Source organism: Chiloscyllium punctatum, chromosome 39 (genome assembly GCF_047496795.1).
Source record: "Chiloscyllium punctatum isolate Juve2018m chromosome 39, sChiPun1.3, whole genome shotgun sequence".
Lineage (NCBI taxonomy): Eukaryota > Metazoa > Chordata > Chondrichthyes > Orectolobiformes > Hemiscylliidae > Chiloscyllium > Chiloscyllium punctatum.
The window spans coordinates 16896288-16920427 of record NC_092777.1 but is presented as its reverse complement, the minus strand read 5'-3'; the positions used below and the strand labels follow the sequence as shown (position 1 = coordinate 16920427).

General features: G+C 40.2%; 1 protein-coding gene across 4 annotated transcripts in view; it reads right to left on the bottom strand.

The window, feature by feature from the left end:
• The window catches only part of LOC140463841 (uncharacterized), a 56490-nt gene that overhangs the window by 20389 nt on the left and 11961 nt on the right, over positions 1 to 24140 (bottom strand). For all 4 annotated transcript variants that reach the window (XM_072558234.1, XM_072558236.1, XM_072558235.1 and 1 more), the window contains exons 3-4: positions 4617 to 4710; positions 2379 to 2428 (exon numbers count right to left, since the gene is read on the bottom strand). In XM_072558234.1, the coding sequence (XP_072414335.1) occupies positions 2379 to 2428; positions 4617 to 4710 (144 nt within the window). The remainder of the gene's footprint in view (positions 1 to 2378; positions 2429 to 4616; positions 4711 to 24140) is intronic.

Genomic DNA, 24140 nt, shown 5'->3' with positions numbered 1-24140 from the left:
CCAGGTAACAGAGTCTATCTGGAAACAATTTGCAATTAAAGGCAGTGCTGTGTCCTGATTGAAAAAGAACACCCAATAGTTTAGAATGATGATGAATGGGTTTCTGCGTTCTGTATGGATAACTGTCACCGTCTCCACTTGCTTCTCAGACTCTGCCACTGCACATGCATCCTACAAAAGGCTCACAGACTACGGCTCTCAGTACTTCATGAATTACATCTGTTCAACAGCTCTTGCTGACTTCATCCTCTCAAAAGCTTCCTACTCATGCATCGGGGACATCTCACCATCACTCTGCTCATGCATTACCACTAACTATTCTTCCATCATACTCTATTCCACCTTTTGTTTTGTTGCTAGAGAAGCTGTCCCAACTCCCACAGCAATGTCTCAACAGGAATCCAACTGGGCACCTGCAATTCTTGGACTGATGCACTTGGCCTGCAAGTCTGACCATGACCCAGTCCTTGGATTGCAAGGACAGAGTTCCCTGGACTCTAATAGGTCCACATACCTGCCTGTGGCAAACCCATGAATGTAATCGGGCTAGCCCCCAACTGATTGTTGAGGTACTGTAGTTCCTTTCCACCCAAGGACTTCTACCCTTCAACTTTCATACATGGCCATTACTCGAAGCACATCTAGTGGGTCTGTTATGTTAACTGCTGTCACATGTTGCAGGTATGGCACTGAGGTGGCATTGTGCCACAGAGGCATGTTCACCCTTATCTGACTGACAGATTGTCTGCCCAGTACACCCACCATGACAAGCTGCTGAAACATCCCTGCACTAAGAAATAAAATGAGACCCACTGAGTTTGGCAATGTGCAATTCATTGCTGAAATCAATGCGTGCTAGAAAAGCAATGTGAGGCATACAGTGACTACCAGCCTCAATTAAGCAGCAAAGCGAGTGACTGCTAAGAGAGCAAGATGTGCACGTCACTGCATGCAAAGCAACCTGACAGAAACATGCAAATCACAGACGTCCCTGAGCTCCAAATTAAAGTGTTGAGGGCCTGAAGTATTGTCTGAGTTCGTCTGAGCGCAGGCATGATGATATGGTGAGAGGCTGGTGGCTGACTTGCTTGGACAAAGGACCAAGTAGAATGGTGGCAATGGAGCATACATGGACTTTGTTGTGAAGCAGCAGCTACAAGATGGCCAAGACAAACATTTGGTGAGCTGCAGTGGCCATGTACCTGCACTGATTTACAACTCAGGCATTTGGGCCATGAAGTAAAGGAGAATTGCAAGTGAAATATAAATAAAGGTGAGTGGGGTTTTAAGTTAGATGCTAATGCAAGGAAATAAGATAGTTGTGCCTACCTTAATAATAATAATAATAAGGGCTGCTCACTGAATTTACAATATTCAGTGCAAGCTAGATCCAACACATGAGAAATAAATATGGGGCTAGATTTCCCTAGATCATAGCTGGATGACTATAAATATTGATGAGAAAATAAAGAAGAAAAAAATAGACATATAGTATTAGTGTAGTTTGGTGTTTGTTGGTTGGCATAGACATGGTGTTACATTGGTTAGGCCACTTTTGGAATACTGCCAGCAATTTTGGCCTTATTCCTATCGGAAGGGTGTTGTGAAACCTGAAAGGATTCAGAAAAGATTTACAAGAATGTTGCCAGAGTTGGAGGATTTGAGCTATATTCAGAGGCTGAATGGGCTGGGGTTGTTTTCCCTGGAGCATCAGAAGCTGAGGGGTGACCTTTATAGAGGTTTACAAAATCACGCAGGGCATGGATAGGAAAAATAGACAAGGTATTTTTTCTGGGGTGGGGGAGACCAGAACTAGAGGGCACAGGTTTAGGGTGGGGGGGGGGGGGGGGATTTAAAAGATACCTAAGGGGCAACTCTTTTACCCAGAGGATGGTGAGTTTATGGAATGAGCTGCCAGAGGAAGTGGTGGAGGCTGGTACAATTACAACATTTAAAAAAGCATCTGGATGGGCATATGAATAGTAAATGTTTAGAGGAATAAGGGCCAAGCACTAGCAAATGAGACTAGATTAGGTTAGGATATCTAGTCGGCATGGCCGAGTTGGATCGAAGGGCCTGCTTCCGTGCTGTACAACTCTATGACTCTATGATGGGCCAAAAGACTTGTTTCTATGCTGCATGACTATGATCCATAACAGCTTAAGGGCAAAATTCTTCTTGATGCAAAGAACCAGATGTTTTTCTATTCTCACCTTAGTTTCCCACCTTCTTACCATTGCTCAAGCCACACCATTGAGGGGACAATTTCACCCAAAGAGAAAAAACAAATATCCAAAGATGATTCTGTCTCTGAAAATATGTAAAGTGAATTCACAACTTGTACCTGGTAAAAGATGAATGCAATATTAATGTCATACCTTGTGTTTTGCACATTTCATCGAGAAATTATCTTCATTTAGGAAACATTCTGGAAGAAAGAACAAATGTGGGTCATCAACCATTCTGTGCTTTCAGTTATATTTTTACAAGCTAAAATTAATTTAAGCACAATTAATAAACATAAACACTCCCTGCAACACCACTTGACATGTTGATTCTGAACTCTGCAACAAAAAAAAACACAAACTTTTTTTTAAAAAGATCAACTGCATTCTCTTAGTTTTTTTTTAAACTGCTGCCCCAAAAATTGGGAGTAACTGTATAGCTCTTTCAAAGAGCTCACATATGAAATGGGTCAAATGGCCGCCTTTTATGATGCAAGATCCTAAAATCTGGAACCGACAGCAAATGACAATGGTATTGCTTTCTATAACAATTAACACGTCAAACTCAATCTAAAAGCGAAAGACCAAGCCAAGTTATATGAATGCAAGGTTTTATGGAGTAATTACATTTTACACTCTCTTTAATTCAAGTTAATTGGTAAGGTCATGGAGGGAGAGTGTATGTGGTCTCACAGAGAAGGGAAAAAAACTGAAACTGGCATGGTCAGCAAAGAGAAGACGGGGGGCCTCTGCAAGTATTGAGTGGAACCTGATCGTTAGAATAGCAACAGATCAAAGAGACATGTCACTGTTAAGCAGACCGTCCAACTTTCTCTCATTCAGAAGGCTAGTTTGCCACACCAGCAAGTGTGCATTTCTGAAAAAATCCTTTCCAAATCAACGTATCGATTGTTTAAATGTTCATTTTTATCAATTACACTTTTAAATTTCCAAATAGCAGAACTAACCACTAAAACTTTATTTTTCCACACTTGCAGGATCAGAGAAAGAAAGAAAAATTAGGTCCCAAGTCTGATCTGTAGGAAGGGGTGCAGTCTGAGGCTAATCTAAGGAGTTGGGCTTAACTAACACTGACTTCAGTTCACTCTCTGGTGGCACACACTCCGAACTAAAGTCAGGTTTGGAAGTGGGTTGCCTTTCAGCCTGGATCTTCCTCCTCTCCCAGCTTGCTATATGGTTTTTTGCAGTGGCAGGCGGTAGGAGAATAACAACAGCAGGGTGGGTGACACCACTATCATGTTGATGTTCATTCAGGGAAACTGAGTAAGCTTCCCATACTGGCGATCATCTGTCTCTGCTGCTTTTAAGGCAAGGGGGAAAAGTAATAATACCACAGATTTTTGTAACAGGAGATGTCTTCAGAAGCTAAAGGTCAATACAGGATAATGGATCCATCAGCCAATGCATCACACACTGTATTGGCTGACAGATCCCATTAACCATTCACCAGCCCAGTGGGACAATGCAAAGTGTTTCAATACAGAATCAAGCACTCTGGCTGCGCTTTAATTGCTTTTTTCCCCCCCACTGAATCACCTTAGAGAATTTCACACCCCACCTCCTTTCCCCTTTCTATTCTTCTCCTAATCCATCCCCCTATCAAAAATAACAAGGAATACAGACAATGAATTAAAAAATGTTTTATCAGCTTGACAATGAAATTTTAGTGCACTGCAATGGGGCTATGAAATGATTATGCTATGAATATTATAGTCAGCCACATGACTGCAAGGCTTATTGGGGCTGAGTCAATATTTTGACCATTCGGAAAGTACTAGTTTGTCACTGCTGATGGGACAATGGTGAGAATAATGCAGTGGGATGAATTAACAGCACTGCATAAGAACATAAGCAAATGTCTTCCATATTGTGAGTTCAGTACAATTCTGCCTGAAGTATATTAGTACCGATACATAAAACTAGGCATCAATGACCCAGGACTTCAAACTAGTCATTAACAGCATAATGAACTTTACCAAATACTGCCTCAACTCCAAGTCAGCTCCACCAAATCTAACTTGAGTATTATTTAGAATAATAGAATAAATTATGGACAGCCCATTCCTGTTATTTTAAATGATCCCACTGACACTAAAGGCCACTTTAATACAACTTCTCAGCTTGAATTTCTGGATAATTTAAAATTTATAGAGATGCCAAAACAGTGACTGTAGTACCAGAATTACCTAATTCATTTTATTGGCACACATGGCACTTACTCATCAACTGAAATCAGCAGCTTCCTTTCTAATGCAGAAAGTATTACCATGGTGAGACTTTTACTTGCAGAGGACAAAATTGTTGAATTCAAGTACTTCGTATCTAGTTATAGAACAATCACTAATCAAAAATAACTGAAGAGATACTCACTACTATCTACAGCACAGGCATAGTGGTACTTAAGGGGGCAGCCTTTAATGTAGCAGCCTAAAGTGGCACCGGTTTTCTCACACATGGAACAGAGCTGCAGAAACAAGGTCAATGTCAGAAAGGCTGTTGCAAAACATAAAACATTTCACAAAAATCAAAACAAATTTAAGCCAGGTAAAATCTTACAGGACAGCACAACTCGACTTCTTCAGTCAAAACACCCATATTACTGATTCTTTGGAATTCATGGAATGCAAGGCAAGGCTTGATTCCATATATAGTCAAGGAGGAAAAAAAGGGATCTATAAACTCTTAGTGCATGATTTCAGCTTGAGATGGAGGACAGGAAAAATTTCTAGCGGTAACAAGCTGTTCCTTGTTTGAAGTATTTTAGGTGTTGGAGATGATTTCCTTGAATACCAGGAGCAGCAATTACTGCTTTATATGCTGTTGCATTGTTTTGGAACTTTGGAGAAAAAAAAAGTCAAACCAACAGCAGTTTTAAAAGGGAGAGGAACAGACAAAAGGAAGCACATGGGGAGGTCAGTGCAGGAGGGAAAGAGGGGGACACGGGGAGGGGGGGGGAGAAATTCACACTGCTAACTGACACAGTGAACCAGCGCAGTTATGCCTCTGCTGTTGAATTCATGTATCATCGTTGGACATCAGTGCACATCTAGGAAAATTAACAAACAATGAAATTCACAACTGATCTTGGAGGAACCTGTTTGGGAGAAGTCACAGCACAGAAGCAGATAGTGAATACTTTTTAGGTGGCCTTGCTATAGGTCTGCAGTCGGGAGTAGGGTGGGTTCTTTCTTGATTGCATGTTTTATTGAGAAAGGTCTCTTAATTAAACTTAAAAATAAGCTATAAATATTAACTTAGCCTGGAGCAGTGTTTTGTTGAGGAATTGTTTTGCTGTTTTCTGGGTCTGCAGATTGGAAGACGCAAAAATGGCCCTTAGTAGAGTGATACCCTCTTCTTCTCGGATGTGGGAGTTTAGGGAGAGTATACGGGTTACTGAGGATTATATCTGCAATAAATGTCATTGGTTCCAAATGCTATCAGATCGAATGGATTGGTTGGGCGACAGTTAGAGGCAATGAGGAATTTAAAAGAGTAAGGGCATGTGATAGATGGCAGTTATAGGAAGGGAGAAAAGCCACAAATACAGTCACATCGATGGTTTAATTCCAGGAAAAGTAAGTGATGTAGGCAGGAAATGCAGGGGTCTTCTGTGGCTCTCTCCATTTCAAACAAGTATGTTGTTTTAGAAAATTTAGGGAATGATGGATTCTCAGGGGAATGTAGCACAAACAGCCAAGTTTCTGGTATCGAAACTGGCTCGAATGCAGTTAGATATATTGGGTTCCAGGAGATTAATTGTGTAAGGGGAATCTCTAGTCCGAGGCACGGACAGATGTTTCTGTGGCCAGCAGCGAAATATCAGAATGGTGTGTTGCTTCCCTGGTGCAAGGATGTCTCACAGAGGGTGCAGTATGTTCTCAAGGGGGACAGGGAGCAGGAGGTCATTGTACACATTGGAACCAGTGACATAGGAAGGGAAAAGGATGAGATTCTGAAGGGAGAATATATAGAGAGTTTGGCAGGAATTTAAAAAGGAGGTCCTTGAGAGTAGTAATATCTGGATTACTCCCAGTGCTACGGGCTAGTGAGGGTAGGAATAGGAGGATAGAGCAGATGAATGCATGGCTGAGGAGCTGGTGTATGGGAGAAGGATTCACATTTTTGGATCATTGGAATCTCTTCTGGGGTAGACAAGACCTGTACAAGAAGGACAGACTGCACCTGAATTTGAAGTGGACTAATGTCTGGCAGAGAGATTTGCTACAGCTGCTCAGAATGATTTAAACTATTAAGGTCAAGGGTGGGACCTAGACAGATAGTGAGGAAAGAGATCAATCTGAGACTGTTGAGAAAAGAAGTGAGTCAAACAGTCAGGGCAGGCAGAAACAAAGCAGAGAACAACGTAGGACTGAAATTAAACTGCATTTATTTCAATGCAAGAGGCCTAACAGGGAAGGCAAATTAACTCAGGGCATGGTTAGGAACATGGGACTAGGATATCATAGCAATTACAGAAACGTGGCTCAGGGATGGACAAGATTGGCAGCTTTATGTTCCAGGGCGCAAACACTACAGGAATGAGACAGGGAGTCAAGAGAGGAGGGGGAGCAGCGTTTTTGATAAAGGATAGCATTACAGTTGCACTGAGAAAGGATATCCCTGGAAATACATCCAAGTTATTTGGGTGGAACTGAGAAATAAGAAAGGGATGATCACCTTATTGAGATCATATTATAGACCCTCTAATAGTCAGCGGGAAATTATGAAACAAATCTGTAAGGAGATCTCAGTTATCTGTAAGAATTAATGGGGTGATTAGGGTAGGGGTTTTAACTTCCCAAGCATAGACTGGGACTGTCATAGTGTTAACGGTTTAGATGGAGAGGAATTTGTTAAGTGTGTACAAGAAAATTTTCTGATTCAGTATGTGGATGTACCTACTAGAGAAGTTGCAAAACTTGACCTACTCTTGGGAAATAAGGCAGGGCAGGTGACTGAGGTGTCAGTGGGGGAGCACTTTGGGGCCAGCGACCATAATTGTATTCCCTTTAAAATAGTGATGGAAAAGGACTGACCAGATCGAATAGTTGAAGTTCTAAATTGGAGAAAGGCAAATTATGACTGTATTAGGCAAGAGCTTTTGTAAGTTGATTGGGGGCAGATGTTCACCGGTAAAGGGAGAGCTGGAAGATGGGAAGCCTTCAGAAATGAGATAACGAGAGTCCACAGACAGTATATTCCTGTTAGGGTGTAAGCAAAGGCTGGTAGGTGTAGGGAATGCTGGATGACAAAAGGAATTGAGGGCTTGGTTAAGAAAAAGCAGGAAGCATATGTCAGGTATCGACAGCAAAGATTGAGTGAATCCTTAGAAGAGTATAAAGGCAGTAGGAGTATACTTAAGAGGGAAATCAGGAGGACAAAAAGGCGACATGAGATAGCTTTGGCAAATAGGGTTAAGGAGAATCCAAAGTGACTTTATAAATACACTAAGGACAAAAGGGTAACTAGGGAGAGAATAGGTCCCCTCAACCATCAGCAAGGCAGCCTTTGTGTGGAGCTGCAGGAGATGGGAGAGATATTAAATGAGTATTTTGCATCAGTATTTACTGTGGAAAAGGATATAGAAGGTATGGAATATAGAACATAGAACAATACAGCGCAGAACAGGTCCTTCGGCCCTCGATGTAGCGCCGACCTGTGAACTATTCGCAGCTCGTCCCCCTACACTATCCCATCCTCATCCATGTGCTTATCCTGTAGGGAAATAGATGACGACATCTTGAAAAATGTCCGCATTACAGAGGTGGTGGTGCTGGATGCCTTGAAACGCATAAAAGTGGACTTATACACTTTATGGTAAGGTCCTAGGGAGTGTTGCTGAACAAAGACATTCAAGTACAGGTACATAGCTCCTTGAAAGTAGAGTCACAGGTAGATTGGATAGTAAAGACGGCGTTTGGTATGCTTTCCTTTATTGGTCAGAGTATTGAGTAGAGGAATTAGGAGGTCATGTTGCGGCTGTACAGGACATTAGTTAGGCCACTGTTGGAATTTTGCATGCAATTCTGCTCACCTTCCTATTGGAAGGATGTTGTGAAACTTGAAAGGGTTCAGAAAAGATTGCCAGGGTTGGAGGATTTGAGCTATAGGAAGAGGTTGAATTGGCTGGGGCTGTTTTCCCTGGAGCGTCAGAGGCTGAGGGGTAACCTTATGGAGGCTTAAAAAAATCATGAGGGGCATTTGGGGGGAGAGAAACGAGACTCCAGAACTAGAGGACATAGGTTTCAGGTGAGAGGACAAAGATATAAAAGGGTCCTCAGGGGCAACCTTTTCACAGAGGATGGTACGTGTATGGAATGAACTGCCAGAGGAAGTGGTGGAATCTAGTATAATTGCAACATTTAAAAGGCATTTGAAAGGGTATATGAATAGGAAGGGTTTGGAGAGGTATGAGCTGGGTGATGGCAGGTGGGACTAGACTGGATTGGTATATCTGGTCAGCACGCAATTGGACCGAAGGATCTGCTTCTGTGCTGTATATCTCTATTTGATCTGACTGAGCTTCTTGCAGAAAATAATACAAGTTATGTGACATCTGTTGAGCAGCTGTAACCGCCTTCATGCCCCCATTCATGTCAAAAAGATGCCAATTAAAGGGAAAGCCTATAAATCAAAAACACTTTGCAGGAAGTTAACACCCTCTCCTCTGCAGTTAAATGCTTTTCACCAGCAACAAGATTTGGGTGTGTGATATTTCAACAACACATTTCATTGCAACATTCCTATAAACATGACAAATCCACTATAAGTTGAAACATTAAACCTCTGCTTTAATTGTAACAGCATCACAGCAGCAAACCAATTACATTTGGTGCCTAGAGAAAAACACACAAACCATTTTGTCTGAAATTTAACAAGGTGCTTTACTAAAAGACTTGGATGGGTGTGAAAAATAAAGGAATCATAAACATTATAACAGAAACATCCTAACCAAGGTTTTAAACATTTAAAAAAGATGCCCAAACATATTTTCCAAAGTTCCAAATGCTCCTTCCAACAGATTGCCAACTAGTTTCTTTCCTCATAAAGGGTCACTTGACTGGAGGATTAATTTCAGCCTCGGTCCAAATATGAATAAAAAAAACTGAATGCAGAAGGGCAGTGAAAGCAATTGCCCTTGCCATCAAGGCAGATTCTGACTGCATGTGACACCTAGAAGCCCAAGCAAAATTGAAGTCAATGGGAATCAGGGAAAAATTCCACAGTGTAGTCATACCTGGCACAAAAAAAAGATTGTTGTGGCTGCTGAAGGTCCAAATCTCAGCCTTAGCTCATTGCTACAGGAGGTCCTCAGGGTCCTGAACCATCTTCAAGTGCTTCATCAATGATCTTTCCTTCATCATAAGGTAATGAAAGCACAATGTTCTGTACCAGCTGCACCACCTCATATGCTGATACAGTCTGTGCCTGCATGCAGTGATACCTGGATAACATTCAGGCCACTTCCAACAAGAAACAATCTAATACTTGCTCCTCACCACTCAATAGCATTACAGGTAACCTCCGCCTTTCGAAAATTCACTTTTTGAAAGACCTACGTTAGTACCTGTTTTCGCTAACCGAAAAGGAATCCGAAGAGGATTTTTCCTTTTGCCTTTTCTCAAAGTTTTTCCCCATATAAATTAATGCTTCTTCACTTTAAGCCATTTCAGCTTACAAAAGATTTCATAAGAATGTTCTGCTTCCGGATAGTGGGGGATACCTGTACCATCCCAACCCACAACATCCTGCAGGTTACTATTGACCAGGAGCTGAACCAGACCACCCATGTAAATACTGTGGCTACAGAAACAGGTTAGAGACTGGAAGTTATGTGATGAGTAACTCTCGTCTTAACCTCCCAAAGCCCATCCATCACGTACAAGGAACAAGTCAGGAGTGTAATAGAATACTTTCCACTTGCCTAGACGAATGCAGCTCCAATATTCAAAAAGCTCATCACCGTCTAGGATAAAACAGCCTGCTTGATCAGCACTTCATTCATCCTAGTCACCACCAGCTCACATTTGTAGCACTGTGTACCATCTATACAATGCAATGTAATAACTCGTCAAGACTTCTCTAGCAGCACTTTCTAAACTGGTGTTCTGCTTTCTAGAAGGTGGCCAAGAGATGCATAGGAAAGCAACAATGACAGGCTTTCCTCTAAATCACATGCCATCCTGACTTGGAATTACATCACAGTTCTTTTATCTGTGCTGGATCAAAATGCTAGAATTTACTAACACCACATGTTGTATCTATACCACATGGACTGCAGTGGTTTCTACAAGGTTTCTACACTTTTTCCAAGTACAATTAGGGATGAGCAATAAACATCAGCAATGTTCATATCCTATAAATGAATAAATAAAACAGTTGCTTCAAATGTTACCAATCAGTTTACATTTTTTCTACAACCTGTAACAAACAAATCAATAACAAATATGACAACTATCCTCTTTAACTTAAGAGGAATTTACTGAAGGAAACACTCATCAAAATAGGCCACTTATTTTTCAATTTGGAGTCTGCTTTAGTCATAAATGAATAATGCCTTAGAACCATAACGCAGAAGGTAAAAATTGCCCCATTTGATATGAATCAGATTTTTGGTACATTGATCCAAACCAATGACTTCACCATGCTCCCCTCCCTCAATCATCCCACGTTTCAAAGTTTTGTCCTTATTTCCCTTTAAAGATGCAATAGTTTCTCGTCTCAACTAGTCATTGATCCATAAACGTAACAAGGAAAGAAATGAGACTAGCTTCCAATAAATTAAACTTGATTTCAGGCTGACAGAGCTGCTAAAGAAAGGGATCCAGTGACATTGTGTTCACTGGTTGTGGAGAAGGCACACGATAAACAGAACACAAGCACCAATTGTACTTTGCCCTGTTTTGAGTGGACAGACTATTTAGACCACTCACAGGAGCAGCACATCTTTCTCTTACCTCTTTTCAGATTACTAAGGGTGCGAGGCATGCAGAGGTTTGGAAACAATATGATCTTGGCTATCAAGAACAGACCCCGAATTCAACATCCTTGATCAAGGGATGCAACCTAAAGACCAACTCTTTTCACAGATGACCTGACATAATCGTGGAAGGCAGAAGCATCTTTTCTTTGTGTACCAGAGATTTTTAGCAGTAAGGAAATTAACATGACATAGGGTTGAGGGGGTTAATGTCTCTGTGGTTCAACTACAGGCATTACGAAAAGATACAAATCTTCACCGTTTCATTTAAATGGGAAAGGAGCAGCAGATTTATGGGCATAGTAATGTCAGCCTCATCACGTTTTACATCAGAACTGTTCGATTTCTAGAATTAGTACAAACATGAAAATACTTCCTCTCATCCATTAAATTATTCAATATATACTCAGTTTCTTGTTCACTGGAATCATGCTGATCATATGGGATAGGTTTATCATAAAATCCAGAGGAAACATGCTTCAAAAGGAGGGAAATGCAAAAGATAGCTTGATGGCTGAAGAATCAGCTAAAGTATTGATGAAAGGGTCTAGTGGGTGAGACGTGACTGCTAAATTCCAGAACTCATCCATTTTACAATATCTTACTCAGGAAATATTTCCCTTTAGATTTAAGAATACAGCATTGTTCAAGTTCGAAAGAGAATGAAATTACTACTAGTCTTTTTGCATAATCTAATTTCATTAATTCTCTTCCATTTATCTTCCTTACATTTAGAAAATGCAGTATTTATGATTATCACTGAAGTTACTACCGTAGATAATCTAGGAATGATTCAACAAGGTTACATTTATTGATGGAAAACAAGCAATTAGGTTGGACCAGGATACCTTGAAAAAAGCGGAGATTAGTACCCAATTTCAGTTATTTTGTACTGATACCCACACCACATGAGAACACAGGGGTTATAAGAAATCGGTTCAGAAAACGATATTTTTCATTCCTTTCAAAGCTTCACTGATTCATTTAAGCACCTCCATTTTACTTTTACTCTATCCAATTTTTCTGCACCAACCTCCCTTATTATGACATTAACTGAATCCTTGATTATCTTGACCAACTCTCTGCCTCCTTCTTGGTAGCTACTCAGGCTCACACTTCCATACCTCTTATCAGGAGGTAGGCAGATGGACAGAATAAATAACATTGCAAGGATTGCTGATTTCCCATAGTACTATTCAGTGCACTCTGGTCACTTGAGGACACTGCTTTCAACTCTGAAGATACCTTAAGATGGAATTTCATTCCTTAAACATCCACTCAGGTTAATTTTTGGTTTTAGTCATGTGACGATGCTGCTCCTTTAACAAAGTCATGTGGTCCTTGGTTTTTTTTCCCCAAAAGTGTCGTAAAAGGCAGAGTTGCTGATAGGTGTGGCTTGGATGAGTTTTAGGGCCAATTTGATTACATCTAACAGATACTACCTCAGGAAAAAGGCTTTCAAGTTTAAAAAAAAACACTTGTACACTGAAAGGGGAGTGGCCAGTTCTTCCAGCTCAGCTTTTCTCTGGTTTGGTCTAGTCTGGCTATTCAGAGAAAGCAGTCAGTTTTGAGGCTGGTCAAAGAAACAACTACATGGAAGCTGAACCTCTCCTGTAAGACCTGCATTTGATTTTACCTTTTGTGCCAAGGGATGCTTATGGGGATTGTTGCAGGAATTTGGAACAGCATCATTAAATTAAGATAATCTGTTGGATTTTCAAACAGGTTATGTTATTCTACATTTGCTTTTGTTTGTTTCATTCGGTAATCTTGCAACTAAATTGTTTTGTTTAAACCTAAGTGGTTGGGCCAGCTGCATAATTCTTGGCATATCCACTTTACACCTGCTTAAAACAACGAGCACTGTTAGGGCCCAGGCTACTTTCTTGAAACGTTTTGAGGGGGTCTAGCCTGGTCCATAACAGTCATTATACCTTAATGTCATGGCAGTCCAGTCAACCCATCTGCATTTGAACCATCACAACCAACCAGAGTGGCTACTGGATGTCAAGGACTATATCTATTGGTTCAATCCCCTACACAACCCACAAACACACACCACAAACACAAAATAAAAGTAATGTTGACACAGAAAATGCGACTGAGCCGACTTTAAACAATTTCACAACCATTTTGCATTGGAGGACAGTCAGACTGCAATTCAAGTGGGTGGCACGGTGGCTAGCACTGCTGCCTCACAGCGCCAGAGACTCGAGTTCAATTCCCGCCTCAGGCGATTGACTGTGTGGAGTTTGCACATTCTCCCAGTGTCTGCGTGGGTTTCCTCCGGGTGCTCCGGTTTCCTCCCACAGTCCAAAAATGTGCAGGTCAGGTGAATTGGCCATCCTATATTGTCCGTAGTTAGGTAAGGGGTAGACGTAGGGGTATGGGTTGGTTGTGCTTCGGCGGGGCGGTGTGGACTTGTTGGGCTGAAGGGCCTGTTTCCACACTGTAAGTAATCTAATCTAATCTAACCCTTATTCCCCATTCAACACACTTTACCTTCCTTGTTACAAGCGCAACAGGTAACACAAAATAGTCCCCAGTTTCTCTTCTTAAACACCTCTCCCTTCCATTATTACCTTAAAAAAAATGCAAATGGCTCATGAAATTCTTTGCAATTTCATGACAATCCCAAACCGCTGCTTCTGTGACTTGCCTCCCATGAAGATAAACAAATTTTTTATAATAGACTCACTGCCCTAGCCCAGAACTCTTATCTCTGTTGCTTTGCTCGTATCTCCCCTCATGCCCTTTCTAATTTAATTTGTCCACGAGACCACCACTGATACTCTGATTCTAAACTGGTGCTCACCCAACATTCTCTTGGGTTAATAACATAAAACAAAGAACTGCAGGTGCTGGAGATCTGAAACAAAAACAAAGTGCTGGTGAAACTCAGCAGGTCTGCTATTCATCAGAACAGATTCTCTCTTAGGACTCATGTTAGCCAATATTACAAAGCTTACTTGTATTCAGGTATGGTCTCTTTCGCCTTTCAACTTGGCATTATCACCACTCTGCTCAAAAATCCAATTCTTGACCCAACTATCCTTGCAAACCACTCTCCAAATCTTCCCCACTGAAGGCTTTCATTCCCCGAACAATTCTCATGAATCTTTTCTGCAATTTCTCCAACGCCTTCAGATCCTTCCTAAAGTGTAGTGCACAGAATTGGATACAATATTCCAGTTGAGTCCACACCAGTGTTTGATTGAATTTCACCATAACTTCTTTAAATTTAGTACTGTCTACTTGTATATGTAAAATACAAAACGCCATATTAGCAGCTTTTTCATCCTACCACCTAACCTTTAACAATTTATGCAATTATATCCCTAAGCCCTCTATTCCTGGACAGCCTTAAAATTATACCCTTCCCTTTGAGCTGCTCGCCTTAAATTTCAGTAGAAAGTGTATCACTTTGTACATTCCTCCATGTCTGCCCATTCTAGTCTGTCTACATTCTCTTGAAACCTATCACTGTCCACCTGACTTATCATCAGAATCCTTCTAAGCCTTACATCATCAAATGAGTGTGCGCCCAAGTTTAGGTAATTAGTAACGAGCAAAATATCTAGCCTTGGAAACACCCCACTAAATACCTCCTCCAGTCCTCAAAAGGAAACTATTCTATCCACGATGAAAGCAAAATACTGCATATATTGAAAATCTGGAATGAAAACAAATTCTGGAAATACTAAAGTCTAATACCATCTGCATATTGTGAGAGGAAGAGAGAGAGAGCGACAGTACGTGTTAACAATTAAGGTTGAAACCCCTCATGAAAACTGTTGTAAAATATTTATTTTATTTCTCTCCACAAATGCTACTTTATCCACTGAGTATTGCCAGCATTTGATTTTATAACTGTTCACCAATGTTCTGTTTTGCTGTCATTTAGCCACCTTTTTATCCACGTTGCCACTGACGCTTTCATTTAACAAGATTCAATTTTGCTGACAAACAGATGTTGTGCAGCATTTTATCACAAATCCTTTGGAAGTCAATGTATTCCACATTAATTGTATTTATCTTTATCAATCATCCCTAGTATCTCACCAAAAAAACTAGTTAGTCAAATTAGTTAAACACAATTTGCAATTAATTCATTTTTCCAAGTAATTGTTGATTTTTTCATTCCCATCATAAACACTAAACTGGTTGGCCTGTAGTTACTGGAGATTTGCATATCCTTTTTTTTGAACAAGGATGTAACATTTGCAATTTTCCAGTCTTCCAGCACTAGCCCCAAGAAGGGTTTGAAGGTCAGTACTACTGCATCTGAAATTTCCCTCAGTAATCTCAGATACATCTCATCTGCCTCTGAGATGTTGGGTAGAGTAATTGTAGATTGGAAGGCAAGATGTTAGAATTTGGTTTCTGTAAAATGGGGAAAGTATTGCATGGTCCCGTTAAAACTTGGTGCTTTCTCTGTGCTTAAATATTAAAATGAATGTGTGAGCAGACGCTTGAGTTTGCAAGGATACAGAGAGCCTGAACTGAAACATTTGTATTGAAATGCCATACAGTTACAGGCTAAGCATCAGTTTTTAAACCAAGTCAACAGGCTTTTGCATTTAGCCAATTTAAACCAGGCACTACGATACCAAAAAACCTATTAAATTTAAATCTGATATTGTCAAAACTGTCAGACCAATCTTATTGTAAGAAATATTGACATGTCATCAAGGAAGGGGCAGTTGGACAAAGACCCCAGAGCAAGCTGCCATCCACTAGAGCTAACAGCCCTTAGTTCTCAAGACTGGTTCTCATAGTCATCTATTTATTAGGGAAAGCATCACCTAAATAACAACAGTCCCAATGACAGAGAAGGCGTTCCTGACAGAAGAAACAACAGAACATTCCAGAAGACATGTAACCTGCTGTAATTTCTTTTTTTGTTATACGAATGGGACTTGTATTTATTGAAACAGCACACCATTAGAATCTTGTTTTATTCAGGAATAGTAGTTAGAAGGGATTTATTCGGTTTGTTAATAGTTTAGATAATTTGTTCACTGTTAGATAAATAAAAATTGTTACTTGTTGATTCTGGAGTGAGTGTCAGGGATTTATTTTATTCAACCACTAGAAGTTGCTAAAAAGCTGGTTATTCCACTTTTCACACTTTCCATAGATAATAGGGTGAGATGCACTTTGCAGGTTTTGGTTTTAGTTCTTAGCGTAACTAAGTAAAATCTGCATATCTCTTAATCATAAAATTTTCACCCATACCATTTCACAGCTATCTCACCTTCCACTATGACTTTGGTAGTGGTTAGCTTTTTTTAAAGTTTTAAGGTTTCCACAATTTTTGTATGGGGTGTTAAGTTTTGTAGGATGATGGAAAAATTGATACTTTAAAAATAAATAACAGATCATGAAATGTCAATTTTCTTTTTAAGCAAAGCATTTCTTGGATATTTAAACTTAATTCTCATTTGTATCACCAATTTGACATCTGTTAAAATGCACAGTCTCCTCAGTAAATGATTACCATGCCCATTATCCAATTGCTGCATGCGTCATTCCACCCTGTAAAGGGAACTGTACCACTAATGCAATGTTTTTAAGTGTTGTGGCAGTCATGAAAACAGTTGAGAGTGTGGTGCTAGAAAAGCACAGCAGGTCAGACAGCAGAGGAGCAGGGGAAAATTGACGTTTCAGGCATAAGCCCTTCATGAAGAGCTTATGCCTGAAACGTCGATTCTCCTGGTCCTCGGATGTTGCCTGACCTGATGTGCTTTATCAGCACTGAACACTCTACTCCGATCTTCAGCATCTGCAGTCCTCACTTTTCCCAGTAATAAATACTACTTGTTTTTATATAGTTTGTATTTATAAAATGAGATAGTTGATGCATTAGTTTTGAGCTTTATAAAAATCCCAACAGATTGAAAAATAGCAAAAATTTAATTATCCAAATTATGCAAATGGGGAAGATAGAAAGTAGGAAGTTACAGTCCAGTTAACGTGACATTGTCATAGAGAAAATATCACAAGCCACTTTTAAAGACGTTATAGCAGGATACTTGGATAAGTTCAAGTGAATTAGGCAGAGTCAACATGTCTTTGTGGATGGGAAGTCATTTTTGACCAATCCTTTAGACTTAAGATCGTAAGGTGTAGGAACAAAAGTGGGCATTCGATGTGATCACAGCTGATCTGATAATCTTCAATGCCACTTTCCTGCCTTTTCCCTTATTGATCAAAAATCTGTCTACCTCAGCCTTACTTAACCCAGCCTCGACAACTCTCTACAATAGAGAATTCCACAGATTAATTACTTCAAAAGAAGAAATTCCTCCTCTCTCAAATGTATGATGCGTATTCTCAGATTATGCCCTTTGGTCTTCGACTCTCCCACAAGAGGAATCAACCTTATCGCACGTACCTTGTCAAACCCCCTAAGAATCCGATATGTATTATTACAAGTGTCTCTTATTTTTCTGTATTCCAATGAGTACAGGACTTCTCTTCATAAGACAATCCCTCCATATCTGGTATCAGCCAATGAAGCTTCTCTGGACTACCTCCAATGCCTGTACATCTTTCCTTAAATGGGGGCCCTCGGAGCCATTCACAGTATTCCAGCTGCAGTCTGAGTAATGCCTGATACAGTTTTAGTAAACCTTTCTACGTTCATGACCCATTCCCTTTGAAATCAAGGCTAACAATCCTTTGCCTTCCCTTGTACCTGCTGAACTTGGATACTAATTATTTGAGATTCATGGATTAGAAGTCCCAATTCTGTCTTTTTCATAGTTTTCTGCAGCCTTCCTCTATTTAATTAATATTAAGATCTTCTATTCTTCCTGCATAACTTCAAAATTTCACACATTATATTCGAGCAGCCAGATTTTGGCCCACTTGCTTAATCTGCTACATTCATCTGCAGACTCTGTCAGCTCACCGTTTGTCCTCCCTATTTTTGTGTCATCCCCAAAATTGGCAACAATACTTCTTTGAGACAGTAACACATGCGGTGGGTGAAGGGGAAACCGATAGATGTTCTGTACTTAGATTGAGATGGCATTTGGTAAAGTGCCACAAAGATCATTGCAGAAAAGAAAAGCTCATGGTGTAGGGGGATAATAGATTAGAGGACAGAAGATGGCTGGCTTACAGGAAGCAGACAGTAGGTGTGAGTGAGTTGTTTTTGGTTGGCAATACGTAACAAGTAGTGCATCAATGTAATTGATGCTGGGACTTCAACTGTTTACGCTTTGTATAAATTACTCGAATGAAACGGCAGAAAGAGAGAATGACAAATTCGTTAATGAAACAAATAGGAAAGTAAAGTAAACCGAGGACATAAGCTATCTATATCATTTTGTAGCCTTCTTAAGTGTCTGCACAAATGATGTGGCCAATGGAAAAGAAAAGTCAAATTATGAAATTGTATATTTTAGTAATGCAGAAAAAAAAATTAACAGTAAGAGATTGCACAGCTGAGATATAGAGGAATGTATGTCCTTGTCCACAACACTAGGTTCAGTAAATATGCAGGTACAGCAAGTATTTATTGCAAGGGGAAGTGATCACAAAAGTAGAGTGGCTATACTTTCATTATACAGTGTATTGGTGAGACCACATCTGGAGTGCTGTTTACTCCAACAGGTCTTATTGAAGAAAATGTGCAAATACTTCAAAAGCAGTTCAGAGAAGGTTTGGCAGACTATTACATGGAACAAGTAGCAACTTGACTGAAACATAGATCTTGAGGGTACCTCACAGATTGAATGTTGAGAGGATCTTTTCTGAATGAACCCTATGCAAGAGGCTACAGTTCAAAAATCAAAGGTCACCCATTTAAAACAGAGGTGAGGTGAAATGTCTCACATACGGTCGTGAGTCTTTATAAATCTCATCCTGAACCCGTGTTGGAAGTAGAGTCCTTGAATATTTTTAAGGAGTAGGTAGATTTTTGTTAAACAAGGCGGTGAAGGGTAATCAAGGTTAGACATGAATGCAGATTTGAGCTTACAGTTAGATGAGCCATGAGCTTATGAATGGCGAAGCAGACTCGAGACACTGAATGGCCTGATTTTGCTCTATACTTGTATGTTTGACATAATTAAGAAACACCCCAAGAAGCTTCATTGGAATGTTATGAAGTACTCTTCAACATCAAGGTATACAAGGAATGATCAAAGTACGTGATCAAAAGCTTGAACAATAAGGCAAGTTTAATAGCTGGCAGTGTACAAAGTGCAAGATGCAAACACGAGATTTACAGCATAGGTGGTAATGAGAGAGAATGATTCTCTTGTGGTGCAGTCACAGTTTCCCTATCTGAGCCAGGAAACTCAGGTTCAAGTCTTACCTGCTCCAGAGGTGTGTCATAACATCGCTGGAGAATATTTGAAAGCATGAGGTGAAGCTCTGAACTTATGAAGGAATTGTGATTAACAGAGATTAATAGTCAGTGAGTTATAGAGGTATTGAACAGTTTGCAAGACAAGACATCCATTTGGTGGGAACTGGTATTTGAAGGTGCATTGTGAACTTCTTGCAATGCCACATCCAAGTAATTAATATTAGACTCATAATATTATTGCCCACTAATCTATCTGGGCTCAATGCTCGAGTATTTCCCTATAGGGGCTCCAGGTCCTCTGCAGACAGAAATCTCTTACAGTCAGAAGCCTACAGCATGGAGACAGGCCCTTTGGCCCATGCTAACCAAAAAGATGTCTGTCCACACTAACCCTATTTCCCTGCATTTGCCCCATACCCTTCTCATCCTTTCCTATCCATGTATTTGTCAAATGCCTTTTAAATGTTGTTAATGTACCCACCTCAACCACTTCTGCTATGCGTACCACCCTCTGTATTAAAAACGTTGCCCCTCAGGCTCCCTTTTATTCCTTGCCTTCCAACCTTAAACTAATACCCTCCCTTCGTCGATTCTCCAACCTTGGGAAAAAGACTGAGTGCATTCACGCTATCCATGCCGCTCAAGGTCTTATAAGCTTCTCCAAGATCCCTCCTCAGTCTCCTCTGGTCTAAAGAAAAAAAGTCCTAGCTTGTCCAACCTCTCCCTATAACTCAGGCCATTGAGTCTTGGCAACATCCTTGTAACTTTCTTCTGCACTCTTTCCAGTTTAATAACATTTGTCCTTTATCAAGGTGACCAAAACTGAACAAAATACTCCAAGTGTGGCCTCACCAATGCCCTGTACAACTCCAACATAACTTCCCAACTTCTATACCCAGTGTGTCAAAAGCCTTCTTCACTGTCCTGTCTCCCAGTGATTTCACTTTCAGAGAATTGTGAACCTGAACTCCAAGATCCCTCTGTTCCAGTACACTCCTTAAGGCCCCACCATTCACCATGAAATTACTGCCTTGGTGTGACTTTCCAAAATGCAGGACCTCACACTTATCTGTATTAAACTCCATTTGCCATTTCTTGGCCCACTTCCCTAGCTGATCAAGGTCCTGCCGCAATTTTTGATAACCTTCTTCACTATCCATGATACTGTCTATTTTACTGTCATTTGCAAACTTAATCATGCCTTGTACATTCTCATCCAAATCATTGATATAAATAACAAACAGTAATGGGCCCAGCACCAACCCCTGAGGCACTCCACTAATCACAGGCCTCCAGTCTGGCAAGCATCATTCCACTATTACCCTCTGCTTCTTACCATCAAGCCAATTGTGTGTCCAATTTGCTAGCTCACCCCAGATTCCAAGCGATCAAACCTTCCAGAGCAGCCTACCACATGGAACCTTATCAAAGCCTTTACTGAAATCCATATAAACTATGAGTGAGGTGCAGGAAAAGCACAGCCAGTCAGGCAGCATCTGGAGGAGCAGGGCAGTCATGTTTCAAGCATAAGCTCTTCATCGGGAATGAGGCTTGTGGCCGAAGGGGGCTAAGAGCTCCAGCATCTGCAGTCCTCATTTTCTCCACACTGACTATATCTACCACTCTGCCCTTGTCAACGCTCCTGGTCGCTTCTTTAATAGACTCGAACAAATTTGTGAGGCATGATCTCCCACTCACAAAGCCATGCTGACTACTTAAATCAAACCCTGTCTTTCTAAATGCATATATATCTTATCTCTCAATCTTCTCAAGCAACTTACCCACCACAGGTGTTAAGCTTACTGGTCTATGGTTCCCAGGGGGCACGAGATAGCCTTGGCTGAGAAGATTAGAGTGAATCAAAGAGGTTCTTCAAGTATATTAAAAAGGAGAAAAAAATAACGAGAGAGAGAGAACAGAGCCTCTCAAGGACCAAAGTGGATGTGTCTGTGTTGAACTGCAGGAGATGGATGAGGTTCTCCTTAGTGTTTGCTGTGGAGAAAGATATGGAGACTTGGGAACTTGGGGAAGTTAGTAGTGATACCTTGGGGACAGTCCACACCACAGTAGAGGTAGTGTTGGATGTATTAGAATGTATGAAGGTGGATAAGTCTGGTCCTGACCAAATTTATCCAAGAACACTGCAAGAGACTTTTCTTTGCAGCGCTTCTTGAATAATGACATAACATTTGCTATCCTCCCGTCTGCCGGGACCTCACTTGTGGCTAACGAATGTGCAAAAGTATCAGCTATGGCCCCTACAATTTGTTTCTCTAGTTTCTTGCACTTGGGCTTATAAGTGAGAAGTGAATAGTGTGCGTATGTCCTGGTCCAATTATCCTCCACCTCAATAATACAATTGTCGTGAACTGCTCTGAGTTATTTAAAATAAGTCAGGCATGAAGGAACTTGCTATTCAACCTGATAACTGAAAAGAATTTATATATTTAGATGGGGACTACAGAACTGGTAAACAGTGGATTACCAACCACAAAACTCAAGTTAACAAAGCTGATAAAGATAAAATCAAATCACATAGCACTAATTGGGTGATCCGTATTGAGTTTTAAAAAGATTGTAAATTAAATAGATGGGAAAACTGTGCACTAATACCTTTCCACCAAGAAAAACATCAAGTGGAGAAAGTTTTCCCTGACAAGACCTCGTCAGCATAAGGCAGTTGGAAGCTTTGGTACAACGTGAGATAGATGCAGAGTAAAGTCTGTTGTATTCCCTACAAGCACATCTTAAACAAAAGTTACAAAACCAAGTACTAAAACAATTAAGCAATTCCTCATGTTCCATTTTAATTTTTTAAGCAGGGAGAAATCAAAGCATTATGCTTAGGTAGACTCTTGTCAAATTACTCCGAACCCGTGGTTGTCAAGAACAAAGCTCACAGGAAACCCAAATAGGTTGATTACTTTGCTTAACTGAAGTGAGAAATGGGAAGAATCCCTTGTCAGTCTAGCACTGTGCATTTAAATGAAAATGTAATTTTGTTTAATGAAGTCTGAGTTGTTAAAATCTGGAGGAACCAGGAAAAATACAGAGTACATAATGTGCCTGCTATACAACAACAGAAGCTGGAGTTCAGATAAACACACCAGAGGAGAACAAAGAAGCGATTTCACAAGAGACTAATGAATGAATGCTAAAACAGCAGGAGACAGCAGTGAGCAGGGTGATACTAAGTCTGATACCAAGACTCTTATGTTCATTAACAATATTTAGTCTCAAAATCTAAAGCAAACTTGCTCAGCAAATGTTTTTGTTTCCCAACCACATGATGTACTTGAAGTACTGTACAAGTTCAAAATTCATTATTGTAGTTTGATGTTCCAACACACCATGCCAAGAATTGATCTTTAAAAATGCAGCTTTGAACCCACAATTCCTAATGCAGAGTTCTGTGAGTTGTCCACAATAGAACACAACAAAATCCAGGATTCTCCCAAGGAAGGCAAGTCTAACACAAAGAGCAAAAAGGGAAAGACGAAAATCAGAAAACAATTGTTTATTACCAAAAAACATCTTTGACAGAGGTCTATGCAGATTAAGTCTCCAGTCAAAAAGGAGAATTGCATATGCTAAGTGAAGTGAGAAAAAAATTACTTTAAAATCTTCCCAAAGATAAATGTAACCATTCTCTAAGCTAGGGCAAAGTTAAAGCAGTTTCAGGTAGCTTAATTTTCTTTTAAATCAATTACTCTCTCAATGATACAGCTAGCATCAGGCTCTGAACTGTCAATGCTAGGGCTGACCAAATGGAAATAAGGTCATCCCCTTGGAGTGCAGCCACATGGGTGTCAAAGTATTTGATCTTCAGATACATTTTGCAATGTGAAAGGAAAACATACTTTTGCCTAAAAAGGTACGTTCAGAAACACCAAGCTATTTCAGTCAGTGATCTTCCAAAATATTTATTTAAACTACAAAACTAGTTAATATAACTGTACAGTGCATGTGTTTAAAAAAAATGTCGCAGCAATTCCAGGAAATAGCCCAGGCAAGACACAAGACGTCTGAAGACCTGCCACAGCAAGCTATCAGAAGTCAATAGTTAATGCTGTTGATGGCTGATAGCACTGCATACAGCAACATATTTTGCTGAGCTGTCTTGACTGCATGAGACAAATTGGATAAAAATTACGTGTGATTAAAGATGTAACAGCTGAACGCACTCAGGTTGGGCTCTTTTGTCTCCACTGATTTCATGTTATAGCTCCTTTCTACATATTTATCTTTAAATTCTGAATTTGGTACAAAAAGCTTTTGGAGACCAAACTGATTATACAATTTTTGCAACAGAGACAGTTAATAATCCAAAACTTTAATTGTTGGGAGGAATTACTGTAGATGAAGATAGGCTATTTAACTTGGACATGCATGTCAGAATAGCAAACCTCATGCAGGATTCGAAGATGAATTACTTTTCCCATCTCAGTGTAGCAGACATGTGGACTGAACCAGAAGCTAAAGCAAATGATTCTTGATTAGTACGTCAGGAAAATCAAAATGGTGGACTTATCTATTTAGGAGTGGGATTGAGCATTAGAAGAGTGCTATCAAATCCTGGGTTGTTGGAATA